General features: G+C 40.4%; 1 protein-coding gene across 1 annotated transcript in view; it reads left to right on the top strand.

Moving 5' to 3' along the window:
• The first annotated feature begins 6796 nt into the window (after window positions 1-6796).
• SESN1 (sestrin 1) overlaps window positions 6797-22326 on the top strand; it is a 75435-nt gene continuing 59905 nt past the window's right edge. The window contains exon 1 of the mRNA XM_069851696.1: window positions 6797-7252. Within this exon, the coding sequence (XP_069707797.1) occupies window positions 7010-7252 (243 nt within the window). The 5' untranslated portion in view covers window positions 6797-7009. The remainder of the gene's footprint in view (window positions 7253-22326) is intronic.

The raw sequence follows: 22326 nt of genomic DNA, 5'->3' as shown, positions 1-22326 counted from the left end.
TATGTAGTTTGCTTAGTTTGGTCACTTCTCTTCATCCTCAAAAATCTGCTTTTGTTCTCACAGCTTTCTAGAGAGCAAAGCAGAGTATGTATGTCTTGATAGATGGGAAGGCAGGAGGAAATTACTGGCTCTGGATATTGACCCTTGATTTTTAAAAAAAAGGAAATATTTACTTTTGTAAAGGGCAACAGCCTCCTGTACAGAAGTCTCTGTCTCTATGCACAGGCAGAATACTTAGAGATTAGAAGGATAAATGCAAAAAGGAAAAGATGTATTAGGGCAAGGTGGGGCAAATATAACAGTGAAGAAATACAAGGAGGCAGGGGATAGCTACTGCAGGTACTGGCTTATTCACAGTAAACACTTCTACTGCATGATAATTTTCACTTTTTATGTCGCAAATATTTAATGAGGTAATTGAAAGATGTTTCTGAATGTTGCAACTTGCCCTCTAGGCAGATGTAACCCACAGATTGTGTTCCCACCATTGCCTTGGAATTTATTTTCAAAGTAAACTTCTATTTTACCAATACTTCCTCAGGAATGTGCCAGTCTTCACCCCACATCCTTTAACCTAGCATACAGATGGAGTTGGAGATAGATTTTTAGACAGATAACCAGAAGACTCTGACATGGATGAGCAGAGAAACACAAAGGGCAATTGTTCACAGGATTTGTCTCCTTTTACCTACTACAACCCTGACTTTTTTTTTTTTTTTTTTCACACAGTCCTGTGCTGCCGATAACTAGGCACCTGGCAGAGAACAAGAACTTCATTCTGCATTTGCACCTCAGGCAACCTAAGAAAAAGAACAAAATAAAAAAACAGACCCCAAAACCTAAAAAGGAGAAGTCAAATTTCACTCCTGGAAAGGAATGATTCTCATAGTCATCTTTTGTCAGTGACGATTTTCATTACAGATGCAGAAAATTACAGGCAGATCTGAGCCAGAACAACTCCTCAATCTTACTTTGGTATTTTGCTGCACAATCATTTAAAATAATATTATCTGTTTACAACGACTCAGAATATTCATAGCAACTCCAACACATCTACGCTGCTCATCCTGGACAGACACAAATCCCAAGAATTAATGCCAAATAGTTTGTAATAAATACGCTATAGTGAGTACTCACAAAACCAAAATTTGTCTATCACTACTTTTGGCCTGATTTCTCTGGGAAAACTTATAACATTCAAAGCCATGCAACAGAACACTTGGTTCATACAATCTGTATATTTAAACTTGCTTGACTTCAGAGATGCAGGAAAAATCTGAGTAGGATGCTACGAAATCCCACACAATGTTGCATCTATAAAACTAACTTCAGAAACATTTGTCCCCTATTAACTAGATGCTCAGTTTCTGACTGCAAGGTAATTTAGTGGATCTCTAGGGACTTCACTTAAATTCTTGCTATTCTGTGTGACCTTATTAAATCCCAGAGAGATGGGACTGATAAGAAACCATGTTCCAGGATACAGAACCTTCCAGACTCAGGGCTGAGTCCCAACTTTGGTAATGACAGGCTTACATTCCCTGCATGTGAAAGAATTGGAAGTATACAGCCAAAAAAAGCAGCATGCTCAGCGAGGAGCTAACAAAAGCTGTGTGCAGGGAATCTTTATGAACATAGATGTGTGTGAAGTCCCACCCTGATGCCTGTCAATTTTTTCCTCTTGAGAGTCAGAATTTGGAGTCCTTTTCTGGTGGTGAGTGCAAAAATCTGGTTTTTTAAAACAATTAATAAAGAGTCCCTGTAGCTTCTCCGGTCTGTGACTTCATTTCACATGGCTGCTGGCCACAGCATTTTTCTTTCTGTTATTAATGGAAAACACCAACGTCTGAGTTAACAGACAGCCTGCCAAAGGTGTTTAAAAGACCTATTGGGCTATCAGCAGATATAAAATTCCCATTAAGCAATATTAAATTTCTTTTAGTGTATAGCTGGAGGAAATAGTGTCCACCTTCTCTAGACACAGTGATTAAAGCATTGGTTAGGAAGTGGGAGTTCCTGGGGAGCATTCATGCTGCATCCCTGACTACCATGTTAGACTGACAGGAGGAAGAGCAGGAAGGAAATAGGGAGTCACCACCTTTTCTTTTGAAGTTATGACCCTGTTCAGAAAGGCGTGTGAGAATCTAGGAAAGAGAAAAGGCAGCTGAGGCAAAAGACAGACTAAAAGACGGAAATGTCTCTCCCATGTAGTTTAATAACTGGAAAAGAGTCCTAGGTTTTATTCATGCATTTCTGAAGTAAATAGTTCTTTGATAAAAAACAGTATTGGGTTGGGGATAGCTACCAGAAACCTACAAGAGCCTACAGCTCCATCTCCTTCCTTCTAGTTTACAACAGTGTGATATATTTGCCGTCATTTCTGATAGGGACACAACTTCAACAGGTGAGGTGATAGATGCTTCCCTTCCACTTTGCAGTCCTTCTGAGCCCTTGGACACTCTCCTGGGAGTTACAAGATATTGATGTAAATCCTTTTGAGCTAAAAGACAATTCTTTCTTCACTGGGTTATTACACTGAAGGCAAGCACGCTACCAAAAGTGGCCACGCACTGAAGCCAGCTGTGGCTATAACAGAAGAACCTGACTTGTTGGGCTCGGAGAAGTTGGTCTCAGCTGGACATCTCTTGGAGCAGCTCTACCTACTTCTGAGACCACAAATGGGCACAAAGAGGAAAGAGGTCCCAAGCTGCCCACCTTGGGTCAGTTCTGGATATTTCTACCCAGAAAGAGGCTAAGAGTCCAGGTGGCTGCTCAATGGAGTTTTTCAGATCTGACTGTTCAGTTACTCAGGCCTTTTTCTAGGGTCTAGCCCTTAGTCTTTCAGAGTACATTTGCACAGTTAAATGCAGTACAGTCAGAGGCAAAGTACAACAGGAATATGAGTGGCCTGTCTGTTGTTCTGGTACATCGTAGCTCAGCTCTTCTCAAAGCAACCCATGCTTCAGCATAAAACTATTCCATAGTCTTTTTGCCGGAAAGATTTGGTCTCCTAAGAAGAAGCCATTGGCTAACTTACTCATCCCTGATGTGTTGGTGACCTATAAGGAGGTGTGATGGCAGAGTTTGGTACAAATGTACACACGCAACACACAGTTGGCCAGAACACATGGTAGATGTACAAACACATGCTCAGGAGTAAAACAGTGCCTCAACAAAACCAGGTGTAAATGAAAGCAGTTGAAAGAATCTAATTGAAAAGGCAGTTCTTTCTAGGTTGCACAATTTTTACTGTTATTACTAGTTCTCCGGTAACTGACTAAGTGTATTCTGCAGTAAAGTGCTCTTTTGTCACATACAGAAACTGGAAAACACTTTTAAAAGTAAATGTAACATAATTTAGATTTTGTATCTTAAAAAGGACATGAATACAACTACTATATATTGTATTATCAAAAATAGTTCTGCTGTTGGATATCATTTGCATATGGCTATAGAAGTCCTTATGGAGTTAAAAAAAAAAAAAGAGGGAAGTTGATAAATCATCAAGGAAGGAAATACTGAGGTTTAAAAACCCACAGATGTGTTTTACTTCAGCTTATCATTTTAAAAACTCAAATGCTGCAATTCTGGATGAGCTGCCAGATTGTTTCCTTCATAATTCTGTCTTTCTCTTATCCATTCTTTAGGGATCAAAACCAAGCATATTAACTTCAGTCAGTGAACACGCAAATCAGGCAGACACATTCCCCTAACTTCAGGCTCTGATTAATTCTGGTAGCCTTTGACCTTGATTTCCACAATGTCTTGCAGTACATACAGAAGTTTGACCCAGTATCGGAAAACTGCAGAGATTTGGTTTGGAAAAAATAAAGCCACCTTCATCTCCATTACCATTGCTACATTAAAATCTATAAAACAAAGGGCTGAAATCTGAAGTTTGGGCCTTGGAGCCAGTTACACAATCTGTTTCCTGTAGCCAGAGTTCATTTGCAGCCAGTGGAAAAAACAACTACTAAAAGATAAAAAACAGTGCGGTGACTTTCAATCAATCTTAGCATTCAGTGTGGGAATGTAGCCGTACCAAAGCCTAATGCCTGCGTTTGAGTTCTGATTCTGGTTCACTTTTTTGATCTTAGATGCACATAGCCATGGTCGGAGACACCCAGCAAGGGCAAAGTTATCATGGGAAAAATGAGATCTATCGAGCTTCTGAAGATCAAAATTTAGATAGAAATTAAGCAAGCACACGTGACATGCCTATTCACAGTGAAACTAGGAAACCATAATGAGCGATGACAGAATGGGATGGGAAGCTGAAGCGGTAGCTAATAAGAAAATAAAAAGAAAACACAGAAGGCACCGGCAGAATTATTTTCTTTGAACAAACCGGTTATGGTGGGTGGAGGTCTTGAATGCTTAGAGAAATCGCTACTCACATTTATTACAGATAGTGATGATTTCAGTAGATATGTAGCTCTCAAGGCTGCCAAAGACTGAGAGGAAGCAGCTGTGTGAAGCAGTCCAGGCCTGTCCACGACGCCCAACAATGGCAACGCAGAATCCTTATAGAAAGTATTTTATGGAAAAAAAGAGATTGATCTTCCTTGAAAGGTACAAGTAATGATAGAATAACACTTATTTTGCAAGTATTAGAGAAATAGTGCCAGCAGACAAAAGGAACGTCAGATGAAGAAACCAGATTCTGTAAATAAAAAGAGTTGTTGATGGCTGGTGCTGGTGCTGGCAGAGCCAGCCCAGGTTCTGTTCCTGGACGCAGAGCAGTTTCTTTGTCTTTCTGTGGTATGCAAGTAGTTTGTTCTGCATTTAACTTCAGGTTTGAGGTCTGAATTTTAAAGTGGGAAATGTGCACATGAGGAACCTGAAATAATTATGCAAGAACCTATAGGCCCAATGTCCCGGTTTTAATTTACTTGCAAGGGTTCTTTTGCCTGTCAGTAAACTCAAAACTGTAGTTTTGTGATTGCTTTAATGTGACAGCTGCAAACGGGTGGTTCTACCCATGTTTGTCTCTCTTCTTCTGTGCCAAGAGGTGAATTGAATCAAGGAACTTACTTGGCTGAAAATTAATTTTATAAAAAAAGTACCTTTTTATTTTCCCCTGCAGGAAAAGGCAAAGGAAACAGACCATTTAGTAGCAGATTACACTTAATCACAGAACAGTTGAGGTTGGCAGGGACATTTGGAGGCCATTTGATCCAGCCTCCCTGCTCAAGTAGGGCCACTGTGAGATTGTTGCCCAAAAATATGTCTAGATGGCTTTTGAGTATCTCCAAGGATGGAGACTCCATGGAGCAGTGCACTCCTGGGCAGTCTGTGGAAAGCTGCATCACCCTCACAGTAAAAAAAACATTTCTAGATGCTCAGAGTTTCAGTTTGTGTTGCCCATTGCCTCTGGTCCTGTCACTGGACACCACTGAGAAGAGCCTGGCTTCGTCATCTTTGCACCCTCCCTCCAGGTATTTATAGAATCATAGAATGGTTTGGGTTGGAAGGGACCTTTAAGTTCCAACCTCCCACTAGATCAGGCTGCCCAAGGCCCCATCCAACCTGGCCTTGAACACCTCCAGGGATGACATAATACACGGATAAGATTTCCGCCCCCTCCCTGGTCTTCTGTTTCAGATTAAGCAGTCCCAGCATAATTTAGATTTTAAACCTCTTGGATTAATTTAGATAAGATGACTGCTGCATTGCTGCCCAATTTGAGCATTCCAGGGATTTCCCCTCTCCCACACCGTTCACTTTCAAGCATTGACGGCGCTGTATTTCTCTTGCACAGACTGTTTTTTCCCTCCCTCTCCGCTGATGTGTTTACTTAGGCTCCATCTAAGGCTGCCGTCGAAGCACACACCTGACAAGCCTTTGCAGCTGCTTAAATCACCCGCATGTTTAATTATTTGCCAATGCAAACTTCTGAAGCGCACCCACTACATTCTTTGCTGTTGCCAGCCTTTAGTGACCTTGCTGCAGTGGAACACAAGCCCAACACCCTGGAGGTTCCTGCACAGAACCAGCAGGGAACACCTTCCTCCCCGTCTCCCTCCCTTTCTTCCCACACTACGTACCTAACCTGCTAATCTACCTTACCTACCCATCTAACCTACTAATCTACCTACCTAACCTACCCACCCTACCAACCCACCTAAGTAACCTATCTACCTACCCACCTAACTAAACTACCTACCTTACCCACCTAACCTACCTAACCTACCTACTATACCTACCTACCCACCATACCCACCTAACCTACCTACCTAAACTACCTAGTATACCTACCTACCCACCATACCCACCTAGCCTACCTACCTAACCTACTAAGCCACCCAACCAACCTACCTTACCTACCTACCTCCCTAACCTGCTAACCTACTAACCTAACCCACCTACCCTACCTACCTTACCCACCTACCTACTATACCTACCTACCCACCCTACCTACCTACCGTACTAACCCACCTAACTAACCTACCTGCCTACCTACCTAACCTGCTAACTCACCTAACTCGCCTACCTACCCACCCGCCCGCCGCCCCCTTCCCCAGCAGCGCCCCGGGGCTTCGTGTGCCACCCCCCCGCCGCGCGCTGCCTGCTGGGACATGTAGTTCCCACCCCCGCGGGCGCGGGGCCGCTCCTCGGCCGGACTACATCCCCCGACACCCCCTTCGCGGCTCTGCGATTGGCCGGCCGGCGGCGGGCGCTGAAAGGCGATTGGCCGCGGGGCTCCAGGGGGCGGGGCAGGGCCCGTCACCGCCCATCGCCGCTCGGCGGAGGGCCCCGGGGCTGCGGGCCGGCCCCGGCGCGGGAGAGGGCGGGAGCGAGGCAGGGACGGGTCCGGCCCCTTCCCTCGGTGCCCGGGGCGGAGCGGGGCGGAGCGGAGGAGCAGCCGTCGGCGCCGCGGGGTGGCGGCCGCCCCGCTCGAGGGAGCTCCCCCCATGCCTCTGGGCTCGCGTTTGCGCCGCCGGCGGCTGCGGGGGCCCCGCCATGGGGCGGCCGCGCTGAGGCAGCGGCGAGGCGGGCGGGCGGCCCCATGGAGGGCGAGGTGCGCTGGGACGGGCTGTGCAGCCGCGACGCCGCCGCCCGCGGCGCCGCCTTGGAGGCGATCGCTCAAGCCGTGCTCCGCCGGGGACGGAGCGTCGCCGCCGACCCGCTCCTCGCTCCCGCCGCCCGCGACGGGCTCAGCGCGGTGCTCGCCCGCCTGCTGATGCTCTCCCGGCGCTGCCCCTTCCCCGACGTGAGGGAGAAGAGCCGGGCGATCCTCGGCGGGGTGCAGGTAAGCCGCCCCCTCCCTCCCCGCCCCAGCTCCGCGGCGAGGTGGGCTTCGACCCGCGCCGGGAGGGTTTATTTGTGCCGTGATACGTGATAAACGCTTCCCTCCCCTCGCAAAGAAACATTTGGAAAAGAGTTGCTAAAAGATAGGGGCGGGGGAAAGAAAAAAAGCGCCAGTCGTTGCAAGATTTGCAAGACTGCACTCAAAAAGAGCTCAAAGGCCCCTCCACTCCGAGAAGAGCTCAAAGTCCCCCCCGAGAAGAGTTCCGAGGGCCCCCCCCAAAAAGAGCTCCAAGGGACCCCCCCCCGAAAAGCGCTCCGAGGGCCCCCCCCAAAGAGAGCTCCAAGGGACCCTCCCCCCCCGAAAAGCGCTCCAAGGGCCCCCCCCCCCAGAAAAGAGCTCCAAGGGACCCCCCAAAAAGAGCTCAAAAAGAGCGCAATCCAGTGGTAAATTTAGCAGTAAATGGCTGGGAAGCATTTCATTGTTGGGGCATCCCGAAGAACGCGCTGAAATGATCATAGAATCACCAGGTTGGAAAAGACCTGTTGGATCATCGAGTCCAGCCGTACCGATCTGCCACTAAAGCATGTCCTTAAGTATCTCTCTTACCCGTCTTCTAAAGGCCTCTAGGGATGGTGACTCCACCACCTCCCTGGGCAGCCTGTTCCAGTGCCTGATGACCCTTTTGGTGAAATTCTTTTTCCTGATGTCCAACCTGAACCTCCCCTTGCACAGTTTGAGGCCATGACAATGTTACTGCTTTACTTTTGGTCACAGTGCTGTGATATGAGCAGCTGGCTTTAATACAAAAGCAGGAAAGATTTGGGTATAAACAGTCAGGGCTGCCAATTAAAAATATAAATCAGCATGGGAAGTTTTTGAGCCTCAAGTCTATTGAAGCACAGCCTGTCTAAATTCCCTTTTTGTTGTCTATTGGTAAATAATTTCTCCATTGGCATCGGTAAGATCCAAACTTTTATATAGTCCATAATTGATCTAGCTAATAGAGGTTTACATTTACTGACCTTTTATGCTAACAAAAATAAATGTTACTTTATACTTTTCCACTGTTACAGTCTAATTATAGTTACAGGCATTGCAATCCCCTTGCTCACCTAAAATCTTGAAATGCTGATGCAGGGCTTGTATTGATGGGGCCAATAGCACTGCTAAAAATACAAGTTGCTAGAGAGTGGGAAAAGGAAACTGAGGTATTTCTCTTAATCGCAAGGGAATACGTAGAACTGTGCCTGGAGTTAGCTGTCTGATTCCCACTATTGTGCTTTTTCTTCCTGAATGTTGACAGGTTTAATATAGGGAAATCTAGGGGAAATAGTAATAATGTATATACAAGTATTATGTATGTGTAATGTATATATTATTTATTATACAATAAACATCATATGTATTATAATATAAAAATACGCATATATGTATTTTAAAGGAAATTGTATACAGATCCATTTTTTCTCTGTCCTACTTTGAAGCAGTTCACAGAAATTCTGGGTTTGGATTACTAAGGATGAGAGAGGCCCTGTTTATTTTGTCTTACTTCAGTAGTGTGCGATGTGGTAAATACAGTATAATTTATTTTATACAGTTTGGGCTGTATGGGGCATTTTTCTCAAAGCAAGTTATGTCAAGTTATGTACAAGCTATAAATACAACGTATGGTCTGTGTGAAAGGCTCGATAGCTATACTGCTTTTCTTCAAAACTGAAAACCAATGCAACAAAAAAAACGCCAAACCCAATTAACTTAATACTCAAGTTGAAAACTTGATCTGGCACCTTTGCATCAGCATCTTCCCTGTTAAAGATTCAAATGAGAAGTGAGCCTGTCACCAGTGAGAGTGATGAGTCACTGGAACTGACGGCCAAATGGAAGACTCGCTTTTGTCAGGCACAAGTTATCGGAGCCTATTCAAAGGCCAAGCAGGTGGTTATCTCTCACCTAGGTCTTGAAGGAGGTGAGAATATATGATCTGATGACTCCTTTGAGGTTTTTGTATATGAAGTTACTGTCATGTTCAACTATCAGTCTTGTTAAGAAACTTGGCTATTTTTTTTAAATAGGCCAAAAAGTTCTGGCAGAAATGAAGTCCATCTTGATACAGCAAGTACCGAATTCAAATCGCATGGTCATAGCTGGATTGATTAATAGTAGTAGATATGAATATTGTAACTGATATGAAACCAGTTGGATAAACACAAGCTGCAGTAAAGGTTTAATGACAAGTTAAACAAATTGAAATCAAATAAAACATGAAGAAAATCTTTAAAAGCTGTTTTTGTAACTTTTCAGGGAGAAGATCTGAGAGACGTATTCTGTGTTCTATAAATACAGTGTGACAAGTCTTCATTCATATGGCTGTACTCGTAAATGAAACATTTTCATAGTAATCTTTGAATCAGCATTTGTGGAAGAAATAATCTAATCCAAGTATTCCGTTTTGGATGCTGTGGACTGTTGCAGGCATGAAATGGTTTTCTTTTGATTTCATGGCCAAGAGGAATTTTATTCAAATCTCTGCAATAAAGATGGTAGAGAAAGCAATCTGTGAAATTAAATATAATTATCCCATAGAACTCATGGCTTTCAGCAGCAATTCTAAAGGTAAATAGCTTAGTAACGTATAAAAATGTGAAATCCTATTCAGAACAGTATCAGTACTTAAAGGACTCGCTTATATTACTTTATTTCCCTGCTTTGGGATATGAAATAATCTTTAAGTCCACAGCAATATCTACCATTATACTGTCTAAATCTTATTCTTTGCGGGGTTATTAAATGACATAGGGCCCAGGACAGCAGAGGCAACTCTGAACCCAAAGATTCTCCAGGGAGCTGGTGCTGTTCTGCTTCTCTCTCCTCTAGAATGGTCCAACTCTGACTAGGAATTTGAGCCTGGACTGATTTCTGCCCCCGTCCCTCTATTGTCCCGAAATGGAGAATTGCAAAATGTGCTTCCTTCATCTTTCTATCCTGCGTCTACAGTAGGTCAGTGAATAAATCAGAAAATTGAATTTTCTATGTGGTCCAATAGCTATTTCTTGTTGGGGCTAATGCCTTCTTGCCACTTATGGTAATCGACAAACATTTAGGCCTGAGCAACTGTGCTGCTGGTGTTCTTGCAACCTTGTGTCTGGAGCAAGTTGTTAGAAGGTAGTATATGGCTGGTCTAAGCTGCAAGCTTGGCAGCAGCCTGTGTAATCGTGGCATCTCTCTGAGCCTTTGTTGCGGTTGCCTTTTTTTTGCCCCGGGGAGAAAAATTCCTTTGAAATACAGTGGAATCCTGACTGTGCAACTTTCTTCTTTTCTATTAATAGATGATATTTTTAACACTATTATTACTAAATAGTGCTGCCTGTATCAGATTGTATAAAAATAAATTCTTGCTTAATGTAAATTCCTGTGGATTTGACTTTTCAGAATAATGAGTTTTTATTGTAGGCTATATATATTTATATATGTATAATAACATACCTTTTTTAGCGTAAGGTAATATATCTAACTTCTCATTTAGATCAGATAAATTGGCTTTGCAAGAATTATTACAAAGACAGTATTGGTAAACTAGCTCCCTTTGTTCTAATTTAGACTTTCTTGCTTTTATTAATAAAAGCAAGGTTGCTAATGTCACTTTGACCAAATATATGTATTTTAAAATATATTAAAGATATTTCAATTGGAGTGCTTTAACCAAGTTAAGAGAGTTTGAATGTTGGTGTGCCAAAATATCTGATGAGTGGGGTTTTTTTTGACATAAATCCCTAAATATATAATAGTTTTTTTGATGACTTCTTGCACATGTGGTATTTTGCACATATTTGTAGCATATTGCTTATGACCTTGCAAAATAGTGGGTTGTTCCACCTGGTGTGCTAGCTGTCTGTGCACCAACAAAAATATATGTAGAATGAACAGCAATTTAAAACTCTTAACATAAGACCATTAAAAGTATTCTGCCCAGCCTCTGTCAGATCAATTAGATCTGTGTGACTGGGATATAAATGTAAGGTGTGTGTCAGTAGCTGGAGAAGAATCACCAAGAGTATGAGATTTGTTAGTTAATATTTTTCGTAACTGTTCAATATCTTTTGGAAAAGACTCAACAAAACACACTGCTCTGCTGAGATATGTAAATTCATAAAAACAGCCTTCAGCGAATGCATAGGTGGGAGGCAGGTTCTGCAGGAATGACCACAAGATGTTAGGTCTCATAGGGTAAATGATGACAGAACAGCAGAATAAAACCCATAAATGTCAAAAACTTAGAATTTGGCACATAAAGCTTGATTAGCGGGTAAATGTAAGGGAGAAAGAAACTGGTCTCGCCCTCTTTAAGAAATAATGTAATAGTAACAAAAACTTTCCTTGAAGAGGAAAATTAATGGAAAAAACTTTGTTCTCTGTTGATCTCTTCATTGATGTAAACACAGGGAATGTACAGGAAATGGGAGACTGTTGCTGAAGATGTACATGAAGTGTACAAAGATGCATGAACAAGAGTGGGACAGTCAAATACATAATGAGGTGTAGCTAAAAGGGATGCTGGAAGAAAGCAAGAAGTAAAAGAACCACAGATTAATGGATTAGCAGATAAAGCTGAGGTGATTGAAATGTTCTCTGAAATGATTAATCCAGCCAGTGTAGTTAATAGCTATGATAAAAATGTAAATAGTACAGGGGGGGAAAAATGTAGGCTGCTTGGATAAGCAACAGATTTTCAGTCTGGTAGAGCCGAATGAAATTCATTCTTAGGTGCTTAAAAAACCCCAAAAAACGAGCAATCTCAGACCTGATAGTGGAAGGAAGTAGTAGACTCAAAGAATGCTGGTGTAAAACTTCAGTCTGGGCTAGGTGAGATGGGATTGAGAGGAAACTGGTGAATTACAATTTCATCTCAAAGAAAAAAACATACTTTTAGTGTCTGGAAAAAGAAGTTGAGAGAAGTTTTGTGCTTGTTGATTTGTAGATTACAAGCTGGGAGGGAGAGTAAGAATACTGGAGAGCAGCCATAGAACTTAAAATTATGTTAATAGTTAATGGGAGCTTGTATCGTATCTTCTAGACCTCTGGTTGTATGGTCAGCTGTAAGTGAGTCTAAGACGATATGTTCATAAATAAATGAGGAATGGAGGGGATGAAAAGATTGCTGCAAAGAGGTAGGAAACATGAGCTAGAGCAAATGATTGGTTGATCTAAATTCCAGCAAGAATTTGGTTAGATGTTTGAGGGAAAATTTCAAGGATTCACAGATCTACCAAGCTGTGGCATAGACTGTCCAGTGGTGTTCATCACTGGAACTCTTTGTCTAAACAAAGGTAGGAGTGGTATGCTTATTTGATCTCCCTGGGAAAGGCAGGACATTGATAACTGGATCTTTCCTTCCAGCTTCTTTTTCTGTGTTTTGTGTTGGTAACTGCTTGGAGGGATGTACCCTCTAAGTGCTTTCCCTTTGATCTCTAAGACTCTATTTACCAGATATGTAGCACTGGAACTTGAGTCTGAAACCTCCGTCTTTTACTGAAAAGTAGTGGTTGGGGTTTGGGCAGATTTTGATTACTTCCTTTTCAGAGGTCTGTGTGGCACATAACGAGAGAGAGGTCACGTCAGCAGCCAAATATTGTCATATTGCAGCCTTTGGTCGCTGTCTGTGACCTGAGCTTGCTTGGCAGGGGACAGGGAATGGAATATCCTTACCTTTTCAAATCCTGGCAAAGTAATTGTATAGGTTTAAATTAAAGGAGCATCTAGAAAGGATGGAAAGACTTCTAGTCACAGCCAGAGCAGGCATCCTGTCTTCTTCCTCTGCCACAGCGTGTGGGACAAATAAAGCCTCTGCTGGGAGAGGAAGTAGTTGTTTCCCTGTGTATGCTTGTAAAGGATAAAATGGGAGTTACTTTTCTGTTTCATTGCTAGATTTTTCTCATAAGAGAGTTCCCCATCTCTTTGTATTATGTATGCGGCATGTCTGGGCTCTGTGGTGTGTGCTTGTTAAGAGTAGTGAGACTGAAACGCAAATCTGCTCTTTGCTCTGAAGTGGTTTATCCTGATGACTCTGATATTACAGGAAACTGGCTAGCTTTCCAAATCTTTATTCTGCTTTTGATGCAGTCTTTGATAAGTAACTTCATAACTTTGTCCTCGGCATTCTTTTTATGCAGTCTTTTTAGCCTTCCTGCACAACAGAAGCAACTTTCTTTAGTGAACTTTTGAAATCTCAGGGTAGGCAGATCTGTTAGGTTGTGGGATATTCTTTTGTCCAAGTTAATTTGACTGTGTCCTACTGCATAATAGTGATGCTTTCCTGTGATGCTTACTGTTGGTCAGTCACCATGGAAAGGCGTCGCACATGAGATTTATAGTCTGTTCAAGCCTACAAATTAAATATAGTATTCTTGCTGGTGGTGGTGAATCTCATCCATCTGGAAGCTGACTAGCCTCCTTGCACAATGTCAGTACCCACATCAGTTTCCCATAGTACTCTTATGTAAAGGGAATGAAAACATCCTTTTTATTTATTTTTTTTTTGTAAGTTCACTTCAGCAAAAAAGTATGTTCTGTCTCTTCCAGCTGTTAAGTGGAATGGGTTTAATAATGTCTTGTAGGGTGCTGTCTTCAAAAGCCACCTGTCACCCTGCCAGGTTGCTAGTGTAGAGAACATTTGTCTGTTAGGTTTGTTGTTTTGTGGTATTCAGATATTCCTGCTCTTCTCAATATTGGGAGAGATACTGAAGTAATGGCCTGATGCACTTCAGTGATTAATCTTATTTACAGCTCCTGCTAGCCCGCAAAAAGAACTGTACCTCCACAGCATTTATTGTAAACATGTTCTGATGATGGGTCTGTATCATGTGTGTGTGCTGAGGCTGGCTGGAGAAGTTAAGGGAGAAGGCTTAATCTTGACATGTCAGGGAATGTTTGGAGTGGGGGTGTGAAAGTATTTTTTAAAAAACTTAAAGTCAACAACTCAGTCCTTCAGCCTCTTTCTGAAGGCTTTCAGTCTGTCTGTTGAGAGAGACAAAGAAATTTCCTTTTGTTAAACTTGTCAACTGCAGAGTTGCCTGACCCTGAGAATGTCTTTGGTTGGAATAAAGAGTTGTTTGAAAACAGGGGTGTAAAGTAGAATATATGGGTCACTTCAAATGCTGTCGCTTTGAATGCTGTTTCTGTGTTTGGAGCCTTTCCATTATTTTCCATGCTAGCTGTATACCATCTTTCTTGTATGAAAATAAGCCTTGCTGATTCAATGTTTTCTTATAGTTGTTTGAGATAACTTGATCTGTAAATTTCTGAGTTTATATGATTCTGTTGCATTGATTTTTCAGGACATTGTAACTAGAATTTTTATTTTCTAAAGAACTGAAGAGTGAAACACACATTTAATAATATTGGCTTGGTTGATTTTCAGTGCAGTCAAAAATTAAAATGCTTTAAACTGAAGAAATCAGGCACAAATGTTGCCTCATCTGTTATTAGGTACTGATGAGGTAAGCAACTGCTGGGCATGCATTACTGGCTTACATAAAAAGTGAGTTGTTTCTTGATTTTTTTTCATAGGAGCTAATATCTAGAGATCTGTAGAAACCAGAAATGCTTCAGCTCAAATGCAAATCTGTTCTCCTGATCTAGCAGTTGCTAAGTCACACAAGCTCTGTTTTAAGTGTGTATGTATATATACTAGCCATACACTACTAATGGTGTATGGGTAGCAGTGCTTCTTTCCTCTCTCTGTGCTGATTTTGCTAAAAGTTCTGCTCTGCTTTAAGTTGCCAAAAAGCCAGCTTATTTCTATTTTTGTTGAAATCTTATAATTTGTTTTTCATGTTTGGAATGTAAATAACTGCCTTCATTTTGGGGTGTTGGTGTGCATTTGGATGATTTTTTGCTCACATATGGAGAGATTTTATGCATCTTGAGAAGTCCAATCAAAGTAAAAAGCACTAAGAATTTGGAAAGGTTTAGAAATTAGGATACAATATGCAAAATATTAAGTGGAAAATAAAAGAGTATGGACTCCTAGGTTATGTAAAATAATACATCTTCCATTAGCTTGATCAACGTACACTGTTTGCAAGAAAATTACATTGTCGTCTTGTGACAAGTGCAGAGTGAGCACTGAAGAAATACTTGCTGTTTTGTCATCCTACTCTTGACTTTTTCTTCAGGTCAGGATTTATCCTTTTGAAATAAACATAGAGGAAAATTACTGAATATACCATTGTGGGAAGAAAGAAGTTTTGAAAGCTTGGGTATATTTTTCTGTGGCTCATGAGTGTTTAAATTTCCAAAAATATGGTTTGCTGTCAGTATGGTTTTCTATTCCAGTCAGTTGTTTACAGTTTAAGAGTGGGTGTGTGTATAAAAAAAAGCAGCTTAGCTCTCTTCAAAAATCAAGTGAAACATGGAAAACTTTACTTGGATCTACATCCATAGATTAAATCCAAAAACCTAAGTGGTGTTTTTTCCTCTTGTTTACCACTTTCTTGATGTTTCCAATGACTTTGACTTTATAATTTTTTTTTCTTTGTGTTTTCTTCTGGATAGTTTAGGTTAGATTGCTGCCAAAAGTTGGGTTGGGAAGGTGAACTGTTTTAGTTCTATTTAAACTTAGTAAACAATTAACCATTCTCCTTACTCCAGCCTTATGTAGAAACCAAACTTGTTCTTTCAAGTCATTTTGGGTCAAAAGTATCAGCTGCTGTGGTGTAACAGTGCCTGAATACTAGCCCAGAATATATCGGGCTGGTATTTTAAAAATAGAGGTGATGTTAGAATGCATACTGCTACTTACACCATGCAATCTGATACGTCTTCCTTCTCTGCAGCTACAAGAACTTAATTTCAGTCTAGGCATCATGCTAAAGGATAGCACAGTGCTTCTGGAAATGTGGTTGTTTACTGTAAATTAATTAGAAATTGTAACTTTTCTTCACTTTTCTATGCTTTCTGGAATCAGCAATAAGATTTTCTCAGTTGCAAATCTCTCCTGGAAAGTCCTTTGTCTACCTAAATATATCTGATTGGCTCCATGAGAATAAGATTTGAGACTCAAGGTGCAACAAAACTTCTTAGTTAAATTTGCCTCCCTGGGATATTCTTGCTTGCTGTCAAATTGTCTTTATATGGTTGTTTTTCCGAAATGGGTCTCTTCCAACCTGATTATTCTATGATTCCTTAACTCCTGAATAGTGAACATGGAATAATGTGATGTTCAAAGGAGGAACAAACTTGAAAACGGAAACTTTTTTTTTTTTTAAGGAGAAGAGGAACCTCCTTTCTGAAAGATTTTTTTTCCATTGCAGTTTGTTTCTGAGCCTCTGCTGTTTCTGGTCTTTTTCAGTTTTAGTTCTGATTTAGATTTACACTGATTTCCATGTAGAAGAAGACTGAAGAAAGGAAAATGCTTTTCTTAAACTTTCTATTTCTATGAATATCCAATCAACACTGAGCACAAACTCCTGTCCGTTTAGCAGTAGTAAATAGTTGGCAGCTGCCACACGTGTTGTTTTCTGGAGCTCATCATGTTATGAAAATAAGCCCTGATCAGGACAAGATTACTTTCAGTATTTGCCCTAACTTTATATGTGTGTATTCTGCCTTTCCCATTTGTATTACAGAAAAGATTTTAGATGCATTCTGATTTTACCTAGATTACTTTTTAAAAAAGATAACCCGACAGGTATGTTTGTAACAGTTGCTTATATTTACCTACATTAATATATCAAAAGTGTTCTATAGAAGATGCTTAGTTCCGACATTTTTATTGACATGGGAAAACCAGCCAAATGGAAATGTTTTTGTCTGGCTTTTAAAAGCCATATAGGTATCTCTGCTTGTAGCATTATGCTTTTCTAAGTATTCAGAACGTGGCAGCTCTGCTTGGCTCATGTCTGGCATCAGTCAGTAGAAGGGTATGTGTAAATAGGGAAGGTCAAATGTTGCTTCTCTTTATTTCATTGCTTGATGTCAGGCCTTTCTGTTAAGGGATATAAGTTTTTGGGTAAATTTTCTCTAGAGATGAAAGCTGTGCTTTTTAGTGGAGAAGATACTTTTTGTATCGCGTTGTAAAATATCTTGAACTTTTGGATTCTAAAAGCATTAGTTAACTATAGCTTATGCTTTAAGTGAATACCTGAAACTGAAGCACAAATTGTTTTGTGTTTTTTCTACTTTTTACAGGTATGTACTATGTTTGCTGACACTGGTAAAAGAGACCCGGGGGAAGCAGAGTCTTCATATGTTCTGAATTCAGGGTCACTGCCAAGTGCAGTGAAAAGTATGGCTGCTTCATGGCACTTCCAGTGCAAAAATTAATGTTATGGTGATAGGCTGTGGTGTGCTTCCCCTGTATGTGACTATACACCTCTGTTCCTTTTCTTTAAGACAGAGGTCTACACTAGAGGGTTCAGCAGTGTCACAGATTTGCATGTTTTGGGAGGATGTACAATTCCTGTACCTCAGATCATCTTGTAGCCGTGTGGCTCAAAAATAGTACCCAGTAGTAAGAAATATTCATGCATGGGCATAGGAACATGCTAAGAAGATTCTTCTGAAAATGTCATGTGGAAGCCGAATAACTTGCTGTTCCCTCAGAAAGGAGTTGCTAAACAAATACTTGAGAGGATACTCTGAGGTTAAAAAACCCAAAGCACTTTACAATGAATAAATTCACATTTTAATACCATCTCATCAGTGAGTTTTTGATGGGAGTTTGGAAACTAAGGATTTCTCTAGGTGTACACTCACAAATTGTCTGTTTAAAGATGACTTCAGGAATAATCATGTCTTCTGAGATATAATATCAGATTTTATGTAGATCAGATAGAGGAATTGTTCCGTCTTGAGGAATAACTTGCATAGGAAGCAAGGCAAGAAGTCCTTCCTTCCAGTTGGTGTGTTCAGTCATGGAGGAAAGATTCTTGGATTTCAATTTTTAATATTGATAGACTGCCAAATATATCCATTATGATATATATTATGGTATTATTTAAATAAAAATAAATTGCATTAAGGACAAATGCTGGTCAAAAATATATAGGGTTTTTTTTTCCTCACAAACTTAATAGTTAACTGTAAATTAAAAACTTACTTTAACTGTAGACTCACATGACTATGGAGGAAGAATTTGGACAAAAGGGGCCTTTGAAGTGGACCTTTCAGTGTCCACACCCCAGAAATAAGTCTTCATCCTTTTCATGTCGGTTCTGACAGACAGCTCACCCGAGTTGAGCTCATCAGAAGTTTCAGAGAGTCCTTGTAAATGCTTATTAGAGAAGCTTTCTTTGAAGTAAATGGGCAAATGCAGACACATCCCCAAACCTTTGTAACGCTGCATCTTAATTTTAGGACTAAATGGTGTGTGCTATCTGGGGACTGGTTTGGACCTTTGTTATTCAGAGCTCATTACCCAGATGCCTCAGTGCTTACATCTTCTTGATAAACCAGGCTAATGCTGCAAATCCTCAGTGCAGCAATGATAAACAACTTATCGGTGCCAGCCCCATTTAACCCTAGTTTGTAGTGGCCTGTTTCAGTTGGCAGTTTTAACAGTGTTTGCACTTTATTCAGTGATGCTGGGGTGGCAGCGCCAAAGCAGCATGTTTCAGTGAAAGTCTATACTATTTTGTGGTAAAGAGATGGTTTTGGTGCAAATTTATCTCAGGTCATCCTTTGCTAATATAACCTGTCTGATTTTCTGACCTATGTGATGAACCCTGGTCTGCACGTGGAGATTCTGCAATACTAATACTTTGTCTGTCTTATTTCCTATTTGCATGTGGAAGCTAGCAGAAAAATGTCTTGGTTGGGACACCAAGTAGGCCAGATGGCAAAGTAGTAATCTGACAGTGACCTTTGCTATGTTCTCCTAGTCTCTCATGCAGTAGTAGTCCAGCCAGAGCAGAAATCTGTCTGGCCCTGGTGATACTTGACACTGGAATGGCTTAAAACTTTTTTCAGTGCACATGCTGAACAGTTTGTTATTGTGGAGGGATGGGCTAGAGCGCTAGACTCTTTCTTCTGGGTTAATACAAAACATTTTCTAGATTTGCGAGGTAAAAATGCTTCGAGTTAGCCTCTTGGATGCAACAGTCTCACCTTGCTTGCTCTAGTGCTGAACTGAATGGAACTATGTAGGTTTAAGCGTAGGATTTCATAGTGAGCTTTAATCTACCTTGCTGTCTAGAGCTGGGGCAGTTTGGAGCAGATCTTCTGTCACTTGCCGGTGGTGAAAGGAGTTCATTTGATGTTAGGACATGAACTGGGTATTCTGTTATTTTTCCCAAATACTGTGTGCCTCATTTTTTTATTTTTTCTTTATTGGTAGTTGGTATAGGCAGCTATAAAGAGATACCTTCTTGATTGTGTAACAGAAACAAACGCAAATCCTGGATTATCATGTAAGTGTTTTCATTACTTCAGAAAAAAATATTTCCTCTATATAATACTTGAATATTTAATAACAACAGTGTAGACAATCCAACTATAGGACTTACAAAAGGCATCGAGTTCCTTTGTTGTCCAAGACAACTTCCAAGAAATGGAAATCTAATTGGAAAAAGCTTGTGCTGTAAGTTGTTATAAAGTATATACAGTATGGTAAGAGGCAGGCAATCTAACGAAGAACTAATTCTAAATTAAGCCAAGCATTATTTATTTCATTTTTAAATACCATGAGTGGGATCTAGAATGAACTGGAATTTGAAACTTGGTCTGCCCCATCTCAAATAAGAGACTTAACTTGGTCCTGAAGGTCTTACTAATTGACAAGATATTGCACTACTTGTTGACAAGAAGTAAGTACCCAAGGTCTTAAAGATTCCTCCAGTCAGGAGAAAATAAGTGTTGTCCAGCTGCTATGCAATGCATTTGCCTCAGTGCAAAAATGCTTTTATATTAAAGCCAAAGCAATATGGAAGTTTCTTAGGGCCCCTGAGATGGGGTGAAGGTTTTTACCCAACTAAGTAGTTGTAATACCATTTTTAAGTTAATGAGGTAATCTAAACAAGGATTTTGTTGGAGACTGAAACATGCTAAAATAATTTTGCCAATCATAATGTTCAGTATTTATCTCCTGTTTCTTTTTTAGAACACTTCTAAATGTTAACTTCAGAAAACAAGAATGAAGTATGTGTTTATCTGGCTTGTTTAAAATTCAGCTACTCGGATCTTTTTTTTTTTTGGAGAGGGAAAAGAAAATAATTATGTTGTACTACAGAAATAGGTCAGAATTTTCTTGTACCACAAGGGCAAGGCATTTTTTTCTTAATTGAGATGAAAAGTTTCTATCCTTGTGTCCCTTACTATGATATTAAACAAATCTGTTTAATTATAAGTCTGTTGTGGATAGCTTTTTGTTTGTTTGTTTTCCCCTGAAGATTTTAATATTGAACTGGAATATTTGTTGTCTTAGCAGTAGTATTTTGACCACCTATTGTTGCATTTGCAATGCAAACTGTTTACTGATGGTAGTAAAATTATTACCGTCTGATGATGAAAGAATTATAGATGAAAAATAAACTAGGTGCTTCATTAAAAATGCTGCGTACAACAGACAATTTTGACATCCTGAAAAAGATCACAACTGCTGATTAATAACAGGACTCAGAGCAGTCCTGAATAAACAGGGCTGATCATGTGTAGTAAAGTGAAGCATACCCATGCTTGCAGGGCTGAGGTTACGTGTTTCCTTCAAGTTTCCTGAACCTTTTGTAGCCACAAGGTTTGTGACCACTGTGCCAAACTGACTGTCACAGTTGTCTCATAATCAGAGAAGTTATGTTGTGGATAGAGAGATGTAGGAAGGAGGTTCTGGATGTGCCATATTGAGCCTGGAAGCACAGTATAATCTCTGCTTGTTTGGTGGTGTAACATTTAGCAGGGCCTAGGAGGTTAAATGGGATGTGATACAAATGCAGCTGTAGTGTTTTCAGAACCAACCTGGCCCACTGATTGTGGGCTACCAGGTGTGCCTGTTACCATAGCAGTAAATAGATAAAAGGCCATGCCAGAGTTTACAGTTAAATTAACCTAAGTAAACTCTTGCTTACTTGAGCATGTGTTGCAGCATTCCACACTGAAAGGGTTTGATAGCAGGTAGCAGTCTTGAGATGACAACCTGTTACAGTACAGATCTGCCAGGCTTCTTGGCGACAGGAGTAGCATTTTTTCCCTAGCTGTACAGGAGCAAAGAATTTGCTTTGGATAGTATCCATACCCTTCTGTTTCTTCACAGGTGTGTTTTAATTTGTAGGTGATCTAAATTAATTGAAGCTGATGCACTCGCAGAAGGAAGATGTAATGAATTTGAAGGAACACTTGGGGGAGACTTCATGTCTTATTTTTATTTCCAGGACTTGACTTGTTCGAAGTAACAGCACTGTAAATTGACATCTATTATTCTAAAATTCCTGAAAAATTAAACTTTTGTCCTTAACTTATTGTCTCGTGCTATTTCTGGTTACAGAACAGTAACCTGAAAGCTTCTTTAGATGGGGCATATTTTTAGGTAATTTTTGTTGGTGATGATATCATACTAGTTATATTTAAAAATTACATACTTGTAACTGACTACCTAGATATGAAAGGAATCAGTGATACGGTTGTGCAGAAGGGAAAAGAGGAGCATGCATGAATGAGTGAACCAGATCATTGTAGCACTTCATATATTACTTATGACTGCTTCACCATTATATTCCAGTTTCATGCCTATTTGTATTTTAATTCCTGATTTTCAGTGTATCAATTTTATAAGGAATTTCTCTTCAACTGAAACTTCCCAAGTTTGATCTTGGTGTTGTTAATTGAGACTTTGCATCAGTATGTCTTAAAAAAAAAACCAAACAAACAAAAAAAAAACCCAAAAGAATGCACATACAGCAAAAATTCACCTCCTCTAAATACAGGAGAAATGCACTCCCATGTATTAAAAAAAAACCAACCCAAAACCAAACACAAAGAACAAAAAACCCTCCTACTTGACTATAGTGATATTTTAATAGTTCAAAGAGTTGGGGTCAAAAACTTGAGGTTTGTGAAGGAAATCAATCTTCTACTTACATGTGATGGTG

Source organism: Phaenicophaeus curvirostris, chromosome 2, assembly GCF_032191515.1.
Source record: "Phaenicophaeus curvirostris isolate KB17595 chromosome 2, BPBGC_Pcur_1.0, whole genome shotgun sequence".
Lineage (NCBI taxonomy): Eukaryota > Metazoa > Chordata > Aves > Cuculiformes > Cuculidae > Phaenicophaeus > Phaenicophaeus curvirostris.
The sequence above is the reverse complement of the archived record's forward strand: the minus strand, read 5'-3'. Positions and strand labels throughout refer to the sequence as shown.